The 21,178-nt window shown below is 36.1% G+C and overlaps 1 protein-coding gene across 4 annotated transcripts in view; it reads left to right on the plus strand.

The window, feature by feature from the left end:
- Positions 1 to 9,655: 9,655 nt before the first annotated feature.
- Positions 9,656 to 21,178, plus strand: part of LOC306845334 (ral GTPase-activating protein subunit beta-like) — a 42,388-nt gene continuing 30,865 nt past the window's right edge. For 3 of the 4 annotated variants that reach the window (XM_079378060.1, XM_079378062.1, XM_079378059.1), the window contains exons 1-7: positions 9,685 to 9,817; positions 11,733 to 11,940; positions 13,619 to 13,821; positions 14,296 to 14,462; positions 15,142 to 15,328; positions 17,637 to 17,768; positions 17,859 to 18,037. In XM_079378060.1, coding sequence (XP_079234186.1) covers positions 11,764 to 11,940; positions 13,619 to 13,821; positions 14,296 to 14,462; positions 15,142 to 15,328; positions 17,637 to 17,768; positions 17,859 to 18,037 — 1,045 coding nt within the window. In that variant the 5' untranslated portion in view covers positions 9,685 to 9,817; positions 11,733 to 11,763. Of the gene's footprint in view, positions 9,818 to 11,732; positions 11,941 to 13,618; positions 13,822 to 14,295; positions 14,463 to 15,141; positions 15,329 to 17,636; positions 17,769 to 17,858; positions 18,038 to 21,178 lie in introns of all 4 variants that reach the window. The other variant, XM_079378061.1, reaches the window with a different exon arrangement.

The raw sequence follows: 21,178 nt of genomic DNA on the forward strand, positions 1-21,178 counted from the left end.
ACTTTTTACAGTGTGTAAAGAGTCTGTACATCTGCATAGTTCATGAAAAACCTTCATGTTGTCGCTGAGCCATCAACTACAATGCCTTATGTAAAGGTTAGTTTCATTTATAAAGAACAGAGAGCTATGAGTGCTCGGACCGTCCATCAGCGCCATACGTGTGAAGGAAGAATTAGTTTTTCCACAACCACTATGACATTTACAAGAGACTCGAGAGAGAGATGGTCTATTTTAAAGAGAAAAAGTGGTAGAGACATTCAGAAAGTTGGTGTTTGGTGAGAAATGAGAGTGGGGGGGATCCCCAGGTGAGAGTGAGTGAGTAAGAGCGAGAGAGATAGAGAATATGATGGTGTGAGAGAGAAGCTGCGGTTTCATAATGCTGGCGATCTGCAGGTCGTGCACGACTATGTTAAAGGGGACTTATATCATACATTTTTATCGTATCACTTAAAGTCAGTGAATGTTTCCTGCACCAAAAACAGTCATAATTTAGTTTAGTCACTTTTCTACTTTTTTCCCTCAGCACCCTTAAGACTTACACGTAAACGCCCTGTTTTCTTTGCAGGTTTGCTGTCGGTTCGATATACTGCGGTTTCAAACTGCTCCATCCTTCAATAACAGCCTCTGTGTAAAGCACAAAAGCAATCTACATTCAATGTGCTGCTTAAATTGTTGTAGTGTATTCTGGTCAAAAAATTACTCTAATGGCATGCAAAATTGTTGGGTAAATCTGAAATAGTTAATACATGATGTAGAAAATTCTCACAATATATAAAATATATATTCAAAATATATCTCTGAATACAGAAATAATGCATGAGAAATAAGTGACACTGTGTGTACAGTTTGTGATCAGAACTTTTGTCTGTTCTCGGTTAATTCATTAACAATAATGCAAAACAGAACTTCCACCTAATTTTTAACATACAAAAACAGTCTTGATGTTGCAAACTAGTATTTGTTATCATATTGTTTTAATTTATTAGTGCAATCATAAACACATTGGCTTGTAGTGCAAATAATTTCATCATTTACAGCAAGTTTTTTAACCAATGATTGCTAATGAATCCGAAGTCTTGAAATACTTTACTTCTGCGTTGAAAAATAAGGTGGATGCTGTTCTTCTAGATATCTGGTTTTCTAAGTGTCTCAAACAAAACCTCCCCTAACATGGTAAACTTTGGCAAATCAATCAGTTGTTTCTCATTAAACATAAAATCAAGCCTCAATTTGTGACCTGGCTGACTAACAATGACTGACTTATGGAAATTTTCCATTTTTGTGTGGAATATGCATCAGATGAGCAGTAAACACACTTTGGGTGTCATAGTTAAATGCCCAATTTCTCTGGTGTTTGGAAATAATAGTATCTTATGCTTCAGCCATTTTTGCTGCATGCCGTCTAATACTTTGTGTTCATTGTGACGTTAAAATGTACATGCCGTGCACTCTTTGAATAATGAAATTGGTTGGTAAAAGCAGTCAGGGCCTGTATGACTTATTCAAAAGCACATTAGCAAGCAGCAAAACCAGCAAGTTAGTGACTTATGGAGGAAAGTGTTTACAAAGAACCCCTAATGAAGTCTTAATTATGTTTAATCACGTTGCCTACCTCATTGTTGTTTTGATATGGAATAGTGACTGAACAGAATATGCAAATGTTTAGCGAGCTAATGGTTGACATGCAGCTGCGAACGCAGTCGTTTCTTAACTCATTCCACATGATGACCTTTTAAGTGGAGCAAAAAGAGCGAAAGTGACAATACTGATGAATAATGGATGATTAAAAAGGCTTTCGAAAAGCTTAATGGTGGAATTAAATTTACTATAATAACAGATTTGCATGGGGCCCGTCATTCTGCTAATATTTAAAGTGGAAGTTTAAATATAGCTTTATGGCATGGCATTGAGAGATATGATAAAACACATTGTATGCATAATGCACAGATTTCTACATCCTGCTGTACTCGAGGAGAACGGCTTTTCATTGTATAATTCAAGGTCAGCTGCACCTCATGCACTGTACAGTTTATGCTTCGTATTCAGAAACATCAAAACCTAAACATGCAATTTGCACACAAGAATATGCATTTTAGTGATATACAACACTATCAAATTAAAAGCATTTGCAAAGTTATAAATAGATCTTTGATCCCCAAGTTTAACATTTACACTGGAAAACAAGACAAATGTAAGAAATAATTTTTTGCAATGTAAATATCTACATAGTTTTTACATCAAGATACATTTACTTAAGATGCAAAATGACTTCAGATAGGAAGTTGTTTTCTAAAACAAACAAACACATAAATAACGAAAAAATCAAAATAAATAAATATAAACATAAATAATAAATATAATACAAAAATATAATTAAATTTAAAATCTCAAACCAGTTTAAACAAGTTTATACTTAAAACAAGATTTTAAAAAGCTAACAATGGGATAATAAATATTAATTTTAGAAAATAAGTTGATTTGTCTGACCCCATTGGCAGATATTTGTTCTTGTTTTATCTTGTTCTTGTATCTTGATTTAAGATTGTTTAGATATTTTACTGAAGAAAATACAAAAATACTGAGTAAGAATATCCTTTTTGCAGTGTACAGTGTTCATATTAATAACTTTAATGTAACAGTGATGCATGGCTTAGAGAACACCACAATCTTAAACAGAAAAAGCAAGTAACTCTCCTTTCTGTCCTTCAGTGTTTTGTTGCATTTGTATTCCTTTGGCCGTGTCTCTAAACGAGTGTTATTGTATTATTCATCTTCCCCAGAGCTATGACTATCTCAGTCCTCGGTAAGAGTCGTACTCGCCGTCCTGCCGCTGCCAAGACAACAGCAACGGATTTAAAACAACACAGGCATTAATGAAGAACGAGTGGCGTTCTGCAGTTTTTTAAGAGCGATTGAAAAGCTTTCAGTGGCCTTGGATGTGGAGTGTCGGTGTGGGCCGCTGGAGTCGCTCCTCTGTCTGTACTCGAGTGTTTCTCTGCTCAGAGCTGATATGGAGTTGATTTAGGCGCCGGATATTTAACCTCTCTTGCCGATGGCTGTCATTATGAGTCAAAATGCTAAAAAAATATACTCCAGCCCTTAAAAGGTGAAGTTTTTTTAAAACAAAATCCTACAATACTTTCTCCCATCCTGACTTCAAGTCAATATGAAATGCTGCTTATATTGCATATTACTTAAAAATGCAAAATGTAAAACAAAATTAGAAAGAATTTCAAGAAAATGTGAACAACATATGTTTGGTTTTATTCAATTTGTTTCACTTTGAAACAAACCTCAATCCTGAATATTAATACATTGGACCACAAAACCAGTCATAAGGGTCAATTTTTCAAAATTGAGATTTATGCATCATCTGAAGCTGAATAAATAATCTTTCCATTGATGTATGGTTTGTTAGGATCGGACAATATTTGGCTGAGATACAACTATTTAAAAAAATCTGGAATCTGATGGTGCAGAAAAATCTAAATATTGAGAAAATCTCCTTTAAAGTTGTTCAAATGAAGTTCTTAGTAATGCATATTACTAATAAAAAATTAAGTTTTAATATATTTACAGTAGGAAATTTACAAAATATATTCATGGAACATGATCTTTACTTAATATCCTAATGATTTTTGGCAAGAAAGAAAAATCAATCATTTTGACCCATACAATGTATTTTTCTCTATTGCTACAAATATACCCCAGCGACTTAAGACTGGTTTTGTGCTCCAGGGTCACATATAGGCATGTAACTTGTTCTGCTGATGCAAAATATCCCAGAAACAACATAGCAACTTCTTGGTAAACACCTAAAATTAGAATCATGGTAGTGAATTTCTTCAGGAAATGTCAAATCTAGCCTAAGTCATTTTTGCCATTACATTTGATGGTGCTTCTGCCACAGAAATAACACACTTTACCTTTAATAAACAGGAATGAATCTCTCTTCCCTGCCGCCCTCTCCAGACCCATAAACAAAGTCAAACATTAATATCAAATATAAACATTCAGCAGTCTGCATTCAAAGTGAGTCTATATCAGTTTTTGTGTTTCTCGTACACGTTCCTCCCAACTAACAAGGAAAGTTCTCAGAACGTTGGCTAATTTTCTCTCAGAGTTATGCAAACGTTCATCCAGTAATGTTAATAGAATGTTTGTTCAACGTTATCTGATCTTTAGTGAGGTTCTCTGAACATAAGCATAGCAATGTTATTTATAAATCATTCACGGAACATTCATGTAACATTTTATAAATGTTTCAGAACATTTAGGCAACATTCAAAAATAACTTTTTCATAATGTTTGCAAAACGATAAAATGGAATTAACATTCTTATAACCAAGAAAAATGTTTTTTAGAGAAAAAACTAAAAGAACTGGACATTAGAGGAGCACAATTCTGGATAAATTGAGAATCACTTTTTTTTTTTTTGTCTCAAATAGAGATCACGATTCTCCCACGATTCTGAACTAAACTAAATAATGTGACAAAATATTATTGCTGCAGTCTATTTAAAAGTGTTACATTTTTACTATACATGTATTTAAAATATAATATATTTAGTATACCAATTGTTTATATTAAAATTATGAAAAAGTGGTTTCAATGAATGATTCATAAATAGTGTGAAGTGACATTCAGCCAAGTATGGTGACCCATACTCGGAATTCGTGCTCTGCATTTAACCCATCCAACGTGCACACACACACACACACACACACACACAGCAGTGAACACACACACACACACACACAAACACATACAGCAGTGAACACACACACCCGGAGCAGTGGGCAGCCATTTATGCTGCGGCGCCCGGGGAGCAGTTGGGGGTTCTTGCTCAAGGGCACCTCAGTCGTGGTATTGAGGGTGGAGAGAGCGCTGGATTTTCACTCCCCCCACCTACAATCCCTGCCGGCCCGAGACTCGAACCCGCAACCTTTGGATTACGAGTCCGACTCTCTAACCATTAGGCCACGACTTCCCCAAACTTCCCTTGTTTCATTCATGTTTCATTACTGGATGATTCAGAGTTTTGGAGCAAATCTCTTGAATGAATGATTCAATGACAAACACATTTTTAAAGAGATAGTTCGCCTTAAAATGAAAATTTGATGTTTATCTGCTTACCCCCAGGACATCCAAGATGCAGGGGACTTTGTTTCTTCAGTAGAACACAAATGAAGATTTTTATCTCAAACTGTTGCAGTCTGTCATATGTTTATGTTTTTTTTGTCTCTCAAAGCCGTGAGTCCCATTGACTGCCATTATATGACTGACAGACTGCAACGTTTGAGATAAAACTTTTCGTTTGTGTTCTACTGAAGAAACAAAGTCACCTACATCTTGGCTGTCCTGGGGGTAAGCAGATAAACATCAAATTTTCTCTTTAACCCTCACTTGTCGCCACCTCATGTAAAAAAATCTAAAGCAGCAGATTTTTGAGTTTTTCTCAACTTATTTTTGTAGGAGATTTTTGAGTTCTCAACTTTTTGTTGAATAAACTGAATACAGAAAGTTGAGAAAAGTCAGAAATCTGCTGAAGCTGGTTGCCTTAAACTTAAAATTTTTCTCAACTTTTCATTTTATACAGTGGCGAAACAATGCAATCGACACAAACGTTATTTGAAGAGCCAGTTACTTTCAAAAGATGACTTTCTCTGTTTTGATCTCTACCATAGACATAAATGTTTATATCCAAACTATAAATTTAATCAGGATTTCTGTGATAATATGAATCACTGTCAGACAGAAATAACATGAAAAGTCTGTCTGTGAAGCTGTTTCGTACCTAAACATGGTAAATGCTCTCTGCAGCGGCAGCGCGAACAAAGATATAAATGTTCTGCTAAGATTTTTTCAAAGATTTAATAGACGCGGGTGAATCATTGTCATTTAAAAATGGGATCGCATGGGTGTTTGAATCGAGATTTCAATCTTTTAACAATTAATAGTGCAGCTCTAATAGTGGAGACTCACAAACAGTTGCCGGTAGCCATTGACTTCCATAGTAGGAAAAAAAAACACTATAGAAGTCAATGGCTACCAGCAACTGTTTGGTTGTTGAGGGCAAGTAAATGATGACAGAATATAAATTTTTGGGTGAACTACCCCTTTAAGGGAACATTACCAAAACATTCTTACAACACATTGTTGTCAGCTGGGCTGAAGTTGAAAGAAAAAATACGCCAACCAACCTTACAATAAAAATCAGCCCTGTTGTATTTCACTGGAATATAGTTAAAGGATTTTCAATGACATTGGGATGTACCTACGAAACATTAACAGCCTTTATTCTTCATGCCAAACCAAGTGTTTTCCAGCTATCAGCAGCTATACTGTACAGAGCGCAGCAGCACTATTACAGTAAGAGACACTATAGCGTGATTTCACATGGAAATTATTTGCTTCTAAAGGCAGGAACACAAACACGGAGGTTGGATTTAAATAAGGGGTTCGGACCAACGATGAAAAGAAGAAACTCACTGTTAGATTGCAATCAAGGTTTTATGCTCAGCACTCATCACAGAAAAGAAGCACGGCCGTTCACTAACAAGTGTACTTCTCTGCACACTCAAACGCCTGTCTGTTCAAACTGAAAGGCTTAAATTTGCATATACTTCTCATCAGCAATTATTCTGGTATGCATAGCTTATTTGCAGAATAACAGAAAATAGCGTCAGCTAAATGAATAAATGTAAAATACTCTCTCTGCATTATACAGTTAATTAGCAAGCATTATTGTTCCACGTGATTTTATTTGTCTTTGTTTGTCTGTGTGTGAATATGAGCAGCACCTGCAGTTATAGGGGCGTTGCATAAATGCACAGGCCCAGGACAACATGTTTATGGGTGGATCTCACAGGGTGCAGGACAACATTCCCCTGAAAACAGCCCTGTCTACAGATGCATTCACATGATGCAAGTGTTTACAGTGTGAACCTGCTGCCATCTAGTGCACTACACTGCACACTACAGTCGTGTCTAATTTAAATATGCACACTGACTGTATATATCCCAAACAATATCACAGAGACACCAAACAAAGTAGGCTACACATTTTGTTTTTCCTATAAATGAATAGATATTTATACCGGACAGGACTGTAGTGTGCAGTATATATATATACATATATACACACACACACACACACATATATATATATATATATATATATATATATAAACCGAATAACTACAGCCTAGCCCAGCAACCAAACCAGCATACAACCCTTCTCTTCTTCCTTTTCTAACTAACCAAATTCAAGAGCAAACAGAGAAGCACCACAACAACAGACACAACCAAACCACACAGAGAAACACAACACCAGACAACAGACAGACATCAGTTTTAGACTCAGCACAACAGACAGATGTGCACTTTCTCCATGCAGTAAATACTCTCCTCCTGAATAATTGATCTTGACTGCCTGTTCGGGTTACTATAAGAAGTGCTGTGTGCGGTGCCAATGATTCTGACGTCTAAAGGGACCACTATACAGATCATGCTGACAACGAGGTTTGGAGAATATTTTTGACTATTATAACTGCTTTTAAAATCTCAGATGCTCTGTTTACATTGTTCTCCCTGATAAATGTCAAACAAAATACTATCGTTAGTTACATAAACTGTAGCTACAATAGACTTAGCCACAAAAATAATAATAATAATAATAATTCAGATTCTAAAAGCATAATTCACAATTTGTGTGATTTATTATAGTTTTACAGCAACAATTGCAGCTCGTAATAATTACATTTTATATTGACACAACTATAGTTGCCATGGTTACTGATTTAATTAAGTCATTCAATAAACAACTACTTTAAATAAATTATGCACTCATTAAACTGATTATCGTGTTGTATATCCTCCTGAGACCCCCAACCCCCCCAAAAAAAGCTTTGTGAATTTAGTATTTTTTCATGTCATAGCATCATAAAAAAATGGAAAATCAATATTTTTGAAACATTATATTTTATTAATGTTTTATTCTATGGACACTAAGACTAAGTTTTTCTAAAAATAAAATGGCATGAATAGACATCAAAAAGGCAAAAACAATGGGATTTTTTTTAAATCACCAATACATTTTTAGGTTTCAGGATTTCATTTTTTTTTTCTAAATTTTGGATGATTCTCAACTATGTTATAAAATATATAACAAAATGATTTGATATACCATTTTGTTTTATGCAATATGTCTGTACAAATTTCCATAATCTGGTTTTCCCATTAAACACAGTGTATCTATACTGTATCTAATTTGCATATTAATGAGTTGCTGTTGGGACAGCATGTTGAAAAAATAATTGTCATAATGGGAGTAATAATTGACCAGATTTTCATAAAAATATCTAATATTTCATAACAAAATAGATATATAATTTATATTCCTATTCAATTGTTATGTCTCCCAAAATGCATAATAAACATGCTTTTAGTCCCGGTGTCCTCCACAGTGGACATGTATGAAATGATGTCCTGTTTCATAACAGGAAGTCATATTTGAATTTGAAAACCCATAACATTTTCCTGAGATGTTGCTTTATGACAAACAATTAGAAAATTATTCAGATTTAAATGACAATTACAAAATATAATCATATTTCCATAATGATGTAAAATGTTTCACTAAATTCACTAGGAGAGGGTATGGTCATGGTCAGACTTCCAATCATTTAGTATCTCTGTAAAGCCCTGAATGTGCTCTGTACAGGACATCCAGACGTACAGCTGTGACATGTGAGGTCTCAGAGGAATTCACTCAAATAGAATGTCCACTACAGAGGCAAAAACTCCAGAGCTGGGTCTCAGGAGGATATTTACAGATTGGCTTTAAAATAACGATTGCTTTGAATCGAGAATGAAAAGTCATTATAATTAACATTCCGTTAATTTGGTTTGGTCTGCCAAAACATGCTCTGACTGAAAGCTAAAAGACAAATGGATGAATAGAAAAACACATTTGTGAAAAACACCAAAGGGCGCATTTGATCTTCTCTTACAAAAGAGGCCACTGTTTTCAACATATTCATATTAGAGCACATTAATGATCAGATTACGAATCGATTACAGCAAACAATCCTTCAGCTAAACATTTACCCTCCACAACTGTGCATCATTCAACACCTGCCCTAAATATATTTGCATGTCTTTCTCCTCCTCCGAAGTTTTGCGGCCCTGGAGGAGGAGCGATGCAGATTCATTTGAACAAATCGATTCGCTTGAATGCTTCGTTTTAAAGAACCGGTTCAATACAAACGATTCGCCGACTCACTCACAGAAAGATATTAAGATAAATATTCCAAATGAGATCCGAGAAGATTTGATTTTTAGTTGTTTTCGAATGTATAGTGGTATTTCACGAATAAAGTAAAACTGATATATTGTTGCTCTCTTGTTGTTTTGAGGGCTTCTCTGCCCTCAAGTCGCTTTGCATAAAAGCGTCTAAATGGTTAAATGGTTAAATTGTTTTTCTACCATGAAATGCCCAGATTTTGAACTTGTAGACATGTTATGCTAATTTAATCGAATTACTCATGTACTAGCATGTATGCCACAGCACAGAGTCGAGTGATTTACAAACGCTGGCGAATCTGTGAGATTGAATCATTTGGAGGAATCGGTTCAAACGAACGATTCGTTCACATCAGCCACTGCAGCCAGCCAAACCCCCGCCGCCTGTGCAGACGATGGAGGAGCGGATCTGATCTCATCGGATCTACCGACAAACATGCTGCTCGATCAAACCCGCTTTCCCCGCAAAATCACCAGAAACACCGACTGATTGATATGTGAACTGAATCAGGTAACGCGGTTTATTCATATGTCTGTGTTGCGTTTGTGTGTCCGGCTCGGACAACTGTCACATGGGCCGCGTTCTAAAACCTAGCGAGCTGCCTACGTAGACAGCACTGTGGGGCCTTATAATATCATATCCAAGTGTGCTGCTTGCTTACCCAAAGGAGACACGGAAACATGTTAGCTGCCTACAGAATCCATGCATCTTTGTCTGGAATCCAAGTGCGCTATCTAGTAAGCGAGCGTAAGTTAGTAGATTTTGAGACACCGCCACAGTCCCGCATTGCGGCCTGCTACAGTATATACAAAGCTCTTTAATACTAACTATTAGATTTAAAGGTTAATCTTTGAAGAAGGGATGATTGACAGCTGTCATTTGTTTATTTTGAAGCCTTCGTGAGACCGAAATCAGCGCCACAGCTGGGAAAACGTCAAAAACTACTGCAGATATAGTATGTTTCCTGGTTGATTTATACGCTGGGAAGGTAATCTTGTTTTTTTCTCGACTGTTTGAACGTTTAGCTATAAATTAGTGGTTTTAATTCCAGTCAGTCTGTGTTAGCTTAGCTTGCGAGTTGCTAATATACTGTAGCGTTTCGCCCTCTGGGATAAAATGAGTATAATTTGGATATAAATTGTCTAAGGGTGTAAAATGAATATGTAAATATGAATGTGAACGGTTGTGTTAGGATTTAAAGCTTCATTGACTCGTATTCGATCGGTTAGCACAGATGCTAACAAACACAGCGGCTACGGAAGTCCAATTGAAAACATCTAAACATGTTTAGCAAGATTTTACTATTATTTATCTATTGGTGGTCGTTCAGTAAGAGATTGCTTCTATAGTAACTATTGCTATGAAACAAAAAGTACCATGGTAATATTCTTTGATTTACCTTAGATTAACATGTAAATGCATGGTTATATGGTAATGCATCATGTTTTTTAGACATGAACCATGATATTCTTCAGTGTGTGTGTGTGTGTGTGTACTTATATATGTGTATGTATATAAGTACATTTGTGTGTGTGTGTGTGTGTGTAGTGTGTGTGCACTTATATATGTGTATGTATACAAGTAAATTAGTGTGTGTGTGTGTGTGTGTGTATTTGAGTCTTTATTCTGTGTAATAGATAAGCAGTGTTATTCCTGAGGGTTTGAGATCCATTTGGCGTGGCTCCATGTTTAAAGTTTGTGTTCTAATATTAGCAGAGCGCTCCAATTGTGTCTAGATTAGAAGAAGGACAAGACTCGTGGGGAGCATCTGCATAATATCAGAGTTGGGAGTTTTCTATACTTGGTTAGATTGGCCTTATCTGTTTAGTGAGATCAAACTAGCTGATAGTTCCTCATGTCAGATGAGCTCAGGATCAGGTGATCGACACAGAACACAAAACACCGTCCTGCATGGTCTTCTCATCACTTCTGTAAGTGACAGCAGACACTGATGTCTGATAAGAGGAAGCTTGTTATGAAACAGGACGCTTCATTTTATAGCACAGTAATGGCATGTAAAAAAAAAAAAATTATTATGTGTGTGTGATTATATTATACACACATACTTGTAAATTGTACATTTATTTATTTAGTATATAAATAGTTACATTTAAATTAAATATAAAAAATAAATTGTATATATATATATATATATATATATATATACATAAACAATTATACAATTTATATTTATTTAATTGGTATAAATTTAGATACATTTAGCTAAAATAAATATAAATAAAAAGTGTGTGCGTGCGTATAAATAAAATTAAATCCTGTGTGTGTACTATTCTTCCTAAAATATAATTAAAAATAAAACACTGCCAAGAGACTATTTAAGATTATTTTGTTTACCTAAATTATTCCTCATATCTGACTATCCCTGACTCAACCTTCAAAGCTGTGATTGTGCGTCTCTCCTCAGGCCGCAGTCAGATCCAGCAGAAGTCGCGGTCATGTACTCTGAGTGGCGGTCTTTACACCTGGTGGTCCAGAGCGATCAGGGCCACCTGAGCGTCTTACACACTTACCCAGCCGGCGTGGGTCGTGACGTGGCCAACGCTGTGGTGCGGCCCCTGGGAAACAGCCTCGGAGGAGCGCCGTCTGAGTGCCTCCTCAAGACTGACAAGGAGGTAAGAAGTGTGTGTGTGTGTGTGTGTCATAACATCTCTCACCTGTGAAGAGTCTTCAGTTCAAACCCGAGGCTGTGCAGGAATTCAAGGTTGACTTACAGGGTGGTATGTTTGAATTAATTCAGACGTCCGACCTGTTAACTGTTAACTTCTGCTGAGCTCAAGAGCAACATCCAGGCTTTTGGGTGGAAAATGTTTGGTTTCCTCAGAGCAGTTCATGTGCAGTTTGACTTCTATTTGACATGGTTTAACTTTAAATTCACTTATTACCAGACCTGCCAAAGACGGGTTCATTTGAGAACGCTTGCAGCCATAAATATTCCTTTTTGACAATGAAACTGTATTTTGCATTATTTTCATTTATGCATATATGTTATTTCATTTGAATTACTTCAGCTATTTTAAATTATTTTTATCGCTCTATATGAAATGTGCTATATAATAAATTTGCCCTGCCTAAAATTCTTATTTATTTGTTTTTGCATGTTAATGAGTTTTTGCATATTTATCTTGTCACTCACGGGATCATATACGCCATATAGACCAAATTATAATTTTGTTCTTCATATTTTATATATTTAGTGACTTAATGTGAGGAATATTCCATGAAATATGAAGGAAGATACATTTCAGATGATTACTCTTTGTGCAGGTCATAAATGATTTTGTTGGTAGATGGTTTATCTTCAATCCCTCATAATTTAGTTTTAGTAGATTACAATTTATGCGTATATTAATGTTAACATTGCTGGACAGACTTTTGCATTTTGTTCTAAAACACAAATTACATTCCATAAAATTTGAAGCCACTGTTCTTTAAAAGTTGCTATATAAGGACTAATTCATCAAGCACGTAACATCCTTGTAGAAATTGGGGTCTTTTTTAAGCAAAACAGCGACTATAAAATGTCTCTTTAATTAATGATAATCACTGCTTTTTTAATTTATAAATCCAAAACTGCTGTTCCAAAAACCCATTTGACTGATGTGAATTAGCCTCCGGATTGGCCTACAAATTGACTTTATGAGCTCCATTTGACGTAAACCGTATAATGTTACAGTTCCTAATAAAGTTAGATTTTATTAGGAAGTTAAAGAGCAGCGCTGTTGTTTCCTCAGTCAATTATTTGCATAATTTGGTTAGAAGCAAAACACGCTGCTCAAGTTACGTCTTGATCTAAAGTGAGAGACATGCTGTGATATTATTAGTGCAAACGTTTGAGTCTGTTTTAAGGCTTTAAGTTTGTTCTGTTGTTTGTTTGTGTATCTGGGTGGGTTTCAGTGCTTCTCAAAAACCTTCATTTCCTTGTGTGTGTGTGTGTGTGTGTGTGTGTGTCGCACTGACTTCCATTGCATTGTGCGTGTGGTTCCTGTAGGCTTCTGTGTACTGTGATAAGAGGAGAGGAAATCCTTTCAATTCCCTCTCGGCCTGATTTTTTTTTTCCTGACCTCTGATCCGTCTCATTGGCGACCAATGCTGTTTGGAATATAATCGCACAAAAATGCAGATCCATTGAATGCAGCGCTGTTCTGTTTCCTGCGGACAGAACCAGTGTGTTTCACTCACATGCGTGCATGAGGGAGTCATCAAACCTCCCTCTCAAGCTCAAGGACTGTTGATCCATCTCAAACCGGTTTAGGTAGTTATTTGTCCATCTAATGCTGTCCATGTCCTCAGGTGAAATGGACCATGGAGGTGCTGTGTTACGGCCTGACGCTCCCGCTGGATGGAGACACGGTTAAGTTGTGTGTGGATGTCTACACTGACTGGATAATGGCCCTGGTGTCTCCACGAGACTCCATACCCCAGCCCATCATCAAAGAGCCCAACCTCTACGTCCAAACCATCCTCAAACACTTGCACAACCTTTTCCTGCCCAGGTGTGTTCGGCCTATGTTTTTAATTACCCATGATGCACAGTGCACCAAACTATTCCATGACTGCATTGATGAACACTGCATACTGCACACTTTGTGTCATGGCCTAATGGTTAGAGAGTCGGACTCGTAATCCAAAGGTTGCGGGTTCGAGTCTCGGGCCGGCAGGGATTGTAGGTGGGGGGAGTGAATGTACAGCTCTCTCTTTTTTTTAAATTTATATATAGTGTACTATTAATGTATCAATACCTATTATATGTATTAGAAATCTTATTAAAATTATGAAACATTTAAGCTTTGTAATGATGATTTTTGAAGGAGAAAAGTATTTGTTTGTTTTGATAAAATGGCTCTTCTAGAACATTAACAATATTATTTTTGGATTTGCACATGTGATAAGCTTGTGTTCTGTTTAGTAAGTATAGCACTTCCTGTTTGTGATTTCTGATTTTGAATATTCATGCTTCTTCATTTCAGACCAGAGCACTTCAGCCTGGTTCACTTTAAATTGTGTCAGCAAGTGCTGTCTGCAGTGCAGAAGTTGGCCCGTGACTCGAACGGCATGGCCAGAGAGACATGGGAGGTGCTGCTCCTCTTCCTGCTGCGCATCAATGACACGCTACTGGCCCCGCCCACTGTGGGAGGTGCGTATGTCAGACGGGGACAAACACAGTGATGTTTCCCTCTAAAACAGCCAGGTTCTGCATTTAACTAGAACTTACATTGACTGGCAAACAAATGAGAGAAGGTGCACGCTTTGCATCTAAACAAACTGCATTTTGTGTGCAGTATGCAAATGAACCTGCTTTAATGTAATTGTGTTTCCTGTTTTAAGATAACGAGTGCAGAAATGTGTAAAAATGGCTTTGCTTATTTTTCTGCAATCAAGAATTCTGTTTTTTTGTTTTTTTATCAACCATGCATTATCAGATTAATATAAAGAAATCATATTTTTCACTTTTGTAGCATTTTATTTATTCAGTGAAGTGCAGGTGAAATGTCATGTTTTCAAGGTTTCTTACACCAAGAGCTGTCCTAGTTTGTTTTTCATGACTATTTTCAACCTTTACAATGCTAACTTATTAACCAATCATATTTTGACTTTGCAGCTTTACCATACATTAAGGAAGTATTTCAGCAAAAACAAGCGGCACATTTCTGCTTTTAAACTTTTTTTAGTCTAAAAGTGTCGTATGTTCCCACTGTTTTTGTTCTGAGTGACAAGTCAAAATAAATGTCCCTTATTCCGCTATTGCTGCTGATCATGCTGAACGTGTAAACGGCAGACTGTCTGACAGGTTTGGCTGGTTGTGTCTCCTGTAGGTGGAATAGCAGAGAAGCTGGCAGAGAAGTTGATCAGCGTGCTGTTTGAGGTTTGGTTCCTGGCCTGCACACGCTGCTTCCCCACGCCGCCCTACTGGAAGACGGCTCGAGAGATGCTGGCCAACTGGAGACATCACCCTCCGGTGGTGGAGCAGTGGAGTAAAGTCATCGCTGCTCTCACTTCCAGGTACTGTAGGCTAGAGCTGTCAAATTGGCAAATTTTGTACTAAAATATTATCTATATTCGCATTTAAAAGGCATAATTTCTGTTAGGGGGGAAAAAAGCTTTTGGCTTCTCTCCTGAGGCCACAAGAGGGCGCATCGAGCAAAATATTACCATAGTAATGCAAGTTTCTTCAAAGCAATAAAAAAAACAAGACTATCTTTGAAAAAAGTGCATAATGTTTATAACCCATATATTATTAATTACATTGCTTAAACAATTAGAAACGAAAAGCATCATGTAAATATGTATAGTTTAATACTAAGGACCGAAAACCAATCTAAAGAGTAGCCTACTTTTTCCATTTAAAAACATGAGATGCAGTGGGATGCAGTAAAGCCGCCATAAAGTCTCGAGACATGTTTTTTAAAAGTTGAACTTACATGAATTTGACATGCTTTCTAAACATGCGGCTCTCTTGTGCGAGACATGAGTGCAACGCTGATAGATGTCCATCTAGAAAATGCGATAAATATGAGTTCTGTGTGAACGGCTTGGTTTCAGTTTTGAGATAAACACTGCATTGGTGTTCTCTTTTTCTGCAATATTTTGAATGAGCAGCGCAATGGGTTCAACTGGATAGGCTAAAAAAAGCATTAAAATGCAACGACACTTGCATCGTCATCGCATCTTGTGTGCCACATATAAGGCTGCCTGACGCACATCTAAAAATGTGTATTTTTATTTTAAATTCGACGAATATTCGAAATTAAAAGAAAAATTGGACAGCCCTACTGTAGGCCTGCATAATAGCTGCAGCTTTATTTCTTTTCTTTCAATTATTGTTTATTTAACAGCGACAATACAGAATATAATTACTGCACAGTATTGAGCAGCAGATGTTTTTTTTGTCAAAGACAAAAATGATTTTCAGGCATCACTGCAGATAAATGTCGTTTTCATACGTTTATAATGTGTCCTGTTTAATTTTATTTAATCTGAGCAAAAAACAATGACTATCATACATTTTTACCAGGAATTACTGAGACGCCCACTAAAAAGCCGTTCAGTGTAACAATATTTCATATACCAAAAAATCCTGCCAGGCATATTTAGAACAAGAATCATTAGATGACTGTAAAAAAAACTGTACTTAAGGAGTTAAAAACTCATTTTAAATCTTCACCAGTCTTTCCCACTATCTTTCAAATCACTAGGTTTTACCCATTTGTCCAAAAAATAAATTGATTTAAAAAATTATAAAATTTATTATGATCACTTACGCTTTTATATATTTTAGTAAGCACAGGTCAGAATAAGCATGTTTTTTAATTTTTACCTGAATATATATGTTATACTGAATGACGATGAACATTTATTTTGAACATGTATTTTGACATTTATTTTCATAAAAGTTATTTGAAACAAAGTAGACACTGTACTTGGATTTAATATGCTTTCTATGTATATAAAATCCTGTTTGTCAATTTGATGCAGACACACAAATGGGACGTCTTGTTGTTAATGCTCTTGTCTAGGTAGTAAATTTATATGCTCAGTCAGAACCGTGGCAAAGATGCTTGTTTGTGACACACAATCATTGTGCTTTCAGAAATGCTGGTTCAAATCCTGTACATTAAAGGCTCAAAAGCTAAAAAAAAAAAAAATATATATAATTGCATGTATAACAATTTAATCATACCAATTGAGATTGCCCTATATGCACTCAAAATTTATTAAAAATGTCCCAAAACAGAAATTGTTTTAAAAGAACTGGTTTATTGTGCATTTAAATAATATGTACTTTTGCACATTCTTAAAGGAACAGTGCACCCAAAAATAAAAATTAAGAATAATTTATTCACCCTCATATCATTACAAACTCATGAGCCTTTGGTTAATGTTTGAAACCCAAATCAAGATATTTATAATGAAACCAAAAAGTTTAATGTCCCTCCTTTGAAAGTCCAAGTAACCAAAACTTAGAAGATCCAAAAAAAGGCATAGAGTTGTAAGTTTAATCACCAGAGAGACTGAAACCAGGGGGCCACAAGATGTTGCTATGTAGCCGTTAGTTCAGTTGAATTTACATTTGTTTATGCGTTTGGCCGGTTTGACAGCCTTTATTGAAAGTGACTTATATTGCAATAAGATATGCATTTAATCAGGTCATGCATTCTCTTGGAATTGATTGGCATGGCCTTGGCATTTCTAGCAGCATGCTGTACTGTTTGAGCTACAGGAATCTGTAAACAGACAGCTGTTGTTTTTTACTGATGTCGATGCTTTTGTTTGTTTGACCTTCATCTTATTTGTTTTGTTGTCCACACAGGCTGCTGCGGTTCATGTACGGCCCGTCCTTCCCTCTGTTTAAAGTGCCAGAGGAAGACGCCAGCCTCATCCCCGCTGAGATGGACAACGACTGTGTGTCTCAGACGTGGTATCGATTTGTACACATGCTCAGGTCTGCAGTGGAACTGACTTCATCTGCTTACTATCCAGGTCCGATCATGATTACTTACCTAAGTTGTCTGTTTATCTCTCTCTCCTTCAGTAATCCTGTGGACCTGAGCAATCCCGTCATAGTGAGTTCCACCCCAAAGTTTCAGGAGCAGTTGTTGGGGGGAAACGGCGTTCCTCACGAGGTCATTCAGCACCCCTGCCTCAAACAGCTGCCTCAGATCTTCTTCAGAGCGATGAGGGGCGTCAGCTGCCTCGTGGATGCTTTCCTCGGTAAGATCTGTGCGCCACATTACAAGGCACTCTTATGAATTGCATTGGTTTATTGGATGCTTACTGTAATATTCCATAAAGTAGCATATAAATACTATGGTAAATGAATGTGGTAATCGTTCAGTACCATAGGATGTGCAACAGAGCCTCTACATATACACGTTGTTTTTTTGCACTATATATTAATCTCATATGTAAATTATATTACTCAGCAAACACTTTCAAATAAACTTTTAACAGTCAATCCTGAATCCAGTTATTATCCAAAGTAAACTTGAAAAACCTTTTTAAATTGCTGTTTCTTAGCATTTAAACTAAGGGTGTGCGATATGACGATTTTTGATCATGGACTATTAAAATATCTCCACGATCTGCTTTTGAAGAAATATCATAGTATCGGGCTACAGCGCACATCCTATCAGCTGCAGTTCTGGCGCCTCCATCTTTATATACTATACAACGCCACATACATTCACATCAGTGTTAACTCCGCAGTAGAGTTACTCTCACGGGACAGTGGAATTATTCTCAATCACAAAAGTACATTATTTGCATGTGCTTTAAAGCCTTGCCGGTTAAACGCTTCATTCACGTGCTGTTCTGACGTGTGCTTTTTCTGAGCCCGTACACCTGAAGCGTGTGCACTAAAAAGCCTGTTAAACAGCGCCTGATTACTGAATTAAGTAATATTTTGCACTAATACTGTCAAAACACTGAAGGTTTACATATAGACTCAGTTGGTTATGTCTAAAATCAAATGAAAGTAAACATTTGAGAGAAAAACGGATGCGTGCCTGTATATTAGATGCATGCAGGTCTTAAAGGGACCGAATTAAACATGCAGCCGACTGTCATTAAAGGGATAGTTCACCCTAAAATTAAATTTCTGTCATTATTTACTCACTCACATGTCATCCAGTTAAATAACATTTATGTTCAGCAAAAGAAAGAAACTCATTTAGGTTTAAAACAACGGTAACACTTTAGAATAGGGAACATTTCTGAAAAAATGAATCGCCTGCTAATTTCAACACCACGCTACTAATAAATAATATTCTAGTAATATGCATGCTAATAAGCAACTAGTTAAGAGACCCTAAAATAAAATGTTACCAAAACAACTTTTGAGTGAGTAAATGATGGTATACAAATAAAACAAATATATTTTTGGGTGAATTATTCCTTTAACGTTAATAAAACACCAAAACACAAAGAGAAATATAACTCTCTACTCTTGACTGAAAAACTTCAGTACAGTTGCTTTAATAGGAATCAATCTATATAGTGTTTTATTCTTATTTGTTCATTCAGTTTCCTGAATGCTCTGCTAAATACACCTATTGTACCTAAAAATAAAGCACTGTTTGTAATTGTATCTTTCTTCTTATTTTTTAATAACAAAGATAAAATAATGACAAAGATTTTTATCTTCGCCCACTTATCCGCCTAAATATCCACCGTTCTTTTTTGTTTTGTTACCTGGAAAGGCTTTGTCTTTATAATAGGGAAATACATTTGGCTGTAATGCTCTGACAACTTACAAAATAGTCAAACCAACATGACAAAGAATCGTGATAAAATCATCATGATATTTTTACCATATCGCCCACCCCTAATTTCAACTTGTTAATTACCATGGAAATAGGAAGTTTAAGGAAGCTGGCACGATGTTAAAGCAGCAATCATCCAATAATTGCAGATGGTTTTTTTTGTTTGTGATGTGATTTTCCTGATCATTCTGTTTGAATCTCAGTCGCAGTAATGTATGAACATTGGCTTTGACTGTTTTTCCATTTCTAGGTGTTGCTGTTTGTAAGAAACTCGAGTGTCGTGAAACTCTGCCCTCTTCTGGTACTCGTATAACTGTGCTGTTCTCTTATTATTATCACTCTTAGCCCTTTTTTACACTGACATGGTGCTGGTAACTGCTCTGCAAGTGCATGATGTTGCTTGTGGTGATTTAGATCCATTTGATGAACTCCTACTCAACATATTCTATTTTCCCAGTCCGTCTGAAATTAGTTCATTTACAAATATCTCATGTGATTGCTATGAATTTTATTTGTTACATAATATGCTACTAATCAAAAGTTTGGAATAATTAACATAAATAAGAAGCAGCAAATTAACATATTAGAATGATTTCTGAAGAAATTGAGTAATTATGCTGAAAATTCAGCTGCGTATCACAGAAATGCATTACATTTTTACAGTAAATTCACATAGAAAACAGATATTTTAAATTGTAGTGATATTTCACAATTTGTACTTTTTTGATCAAACAAATGCAGCCTCTGTAAGCAAAAAAGTCTTCATCTTTCAAAAAAAAATCCTCTAATCGTTACATCAAAGCCAGTTTGTGATCATAAAGTAGCTGCATTCATTTACTTTGGTTGCTAAATATATATTCTCAAAACTAAGAGTAAGACTAAGGAGTAAGAGCAACAATTTCAATGTGATATGTTTGACTCGGTCGTTATTGTTGAGCATCAGCACCATTTCGATGGAAAAAGGGTATCAAGTCCATCTATAAACTATATTGTGGCTGTTACTTCATTCTGAAAGCACAGCACAGTCTGGTTTAATGGATTTTTGGTTTAATTATAAATTCAAGCATTTAGAATCAGAATTTAAACTGAATAAGCTTGATTTAATTAATTTGTTCATACAGAGAGTATGAGACATTTCTGTCCTCTGTTGAGTGCAGCAATTAGTTCTTGTTTTTAAGTGAATATTTAGTCAAAATTTGTCCTGAGAATGAATATAGCGAGCTAAATGTCTGGCCTGTGATCAGACTGTCACATCTCGGTTTAGTTAATTGTGATAGTTTTTAATCATAACTGCACATGCTCAGTGGTTTGTTCACAGTAGCCTGACATGTTGTGTCCATATCAATTTCTAACATTTCTTCAGCGGTCTTGTTTTATGTTTCCTCAGGGGTCACAGTGTCTAGGAGCAATATTCGAGACAGACTTCCCTCTATAGGTACACTAAACCTGTCCAAACCCAATCAGTTAGTGACTAACAGTGGGCTTAACTACCCACACACTGATTCTGGAGGTGTTTGGGTGCAACTCGCTCATCCTGATTAGGGACAGAAATGAAAATCATTTCCTAGTTGGAGTAAATTATGTTCATAAT

The sequence above is a fragment of the Barbus barbus genome, assembly GCF_936440315.1.
Source record: "Barbus barbus genome assembly, chromosome: 25".
Taxonomy (NCBI): Eukaryota; Metazoa; Chordata; class Actinopteri; order Cypriniformes; family Cyprinidae; genus Barbus; species Barbus barbus.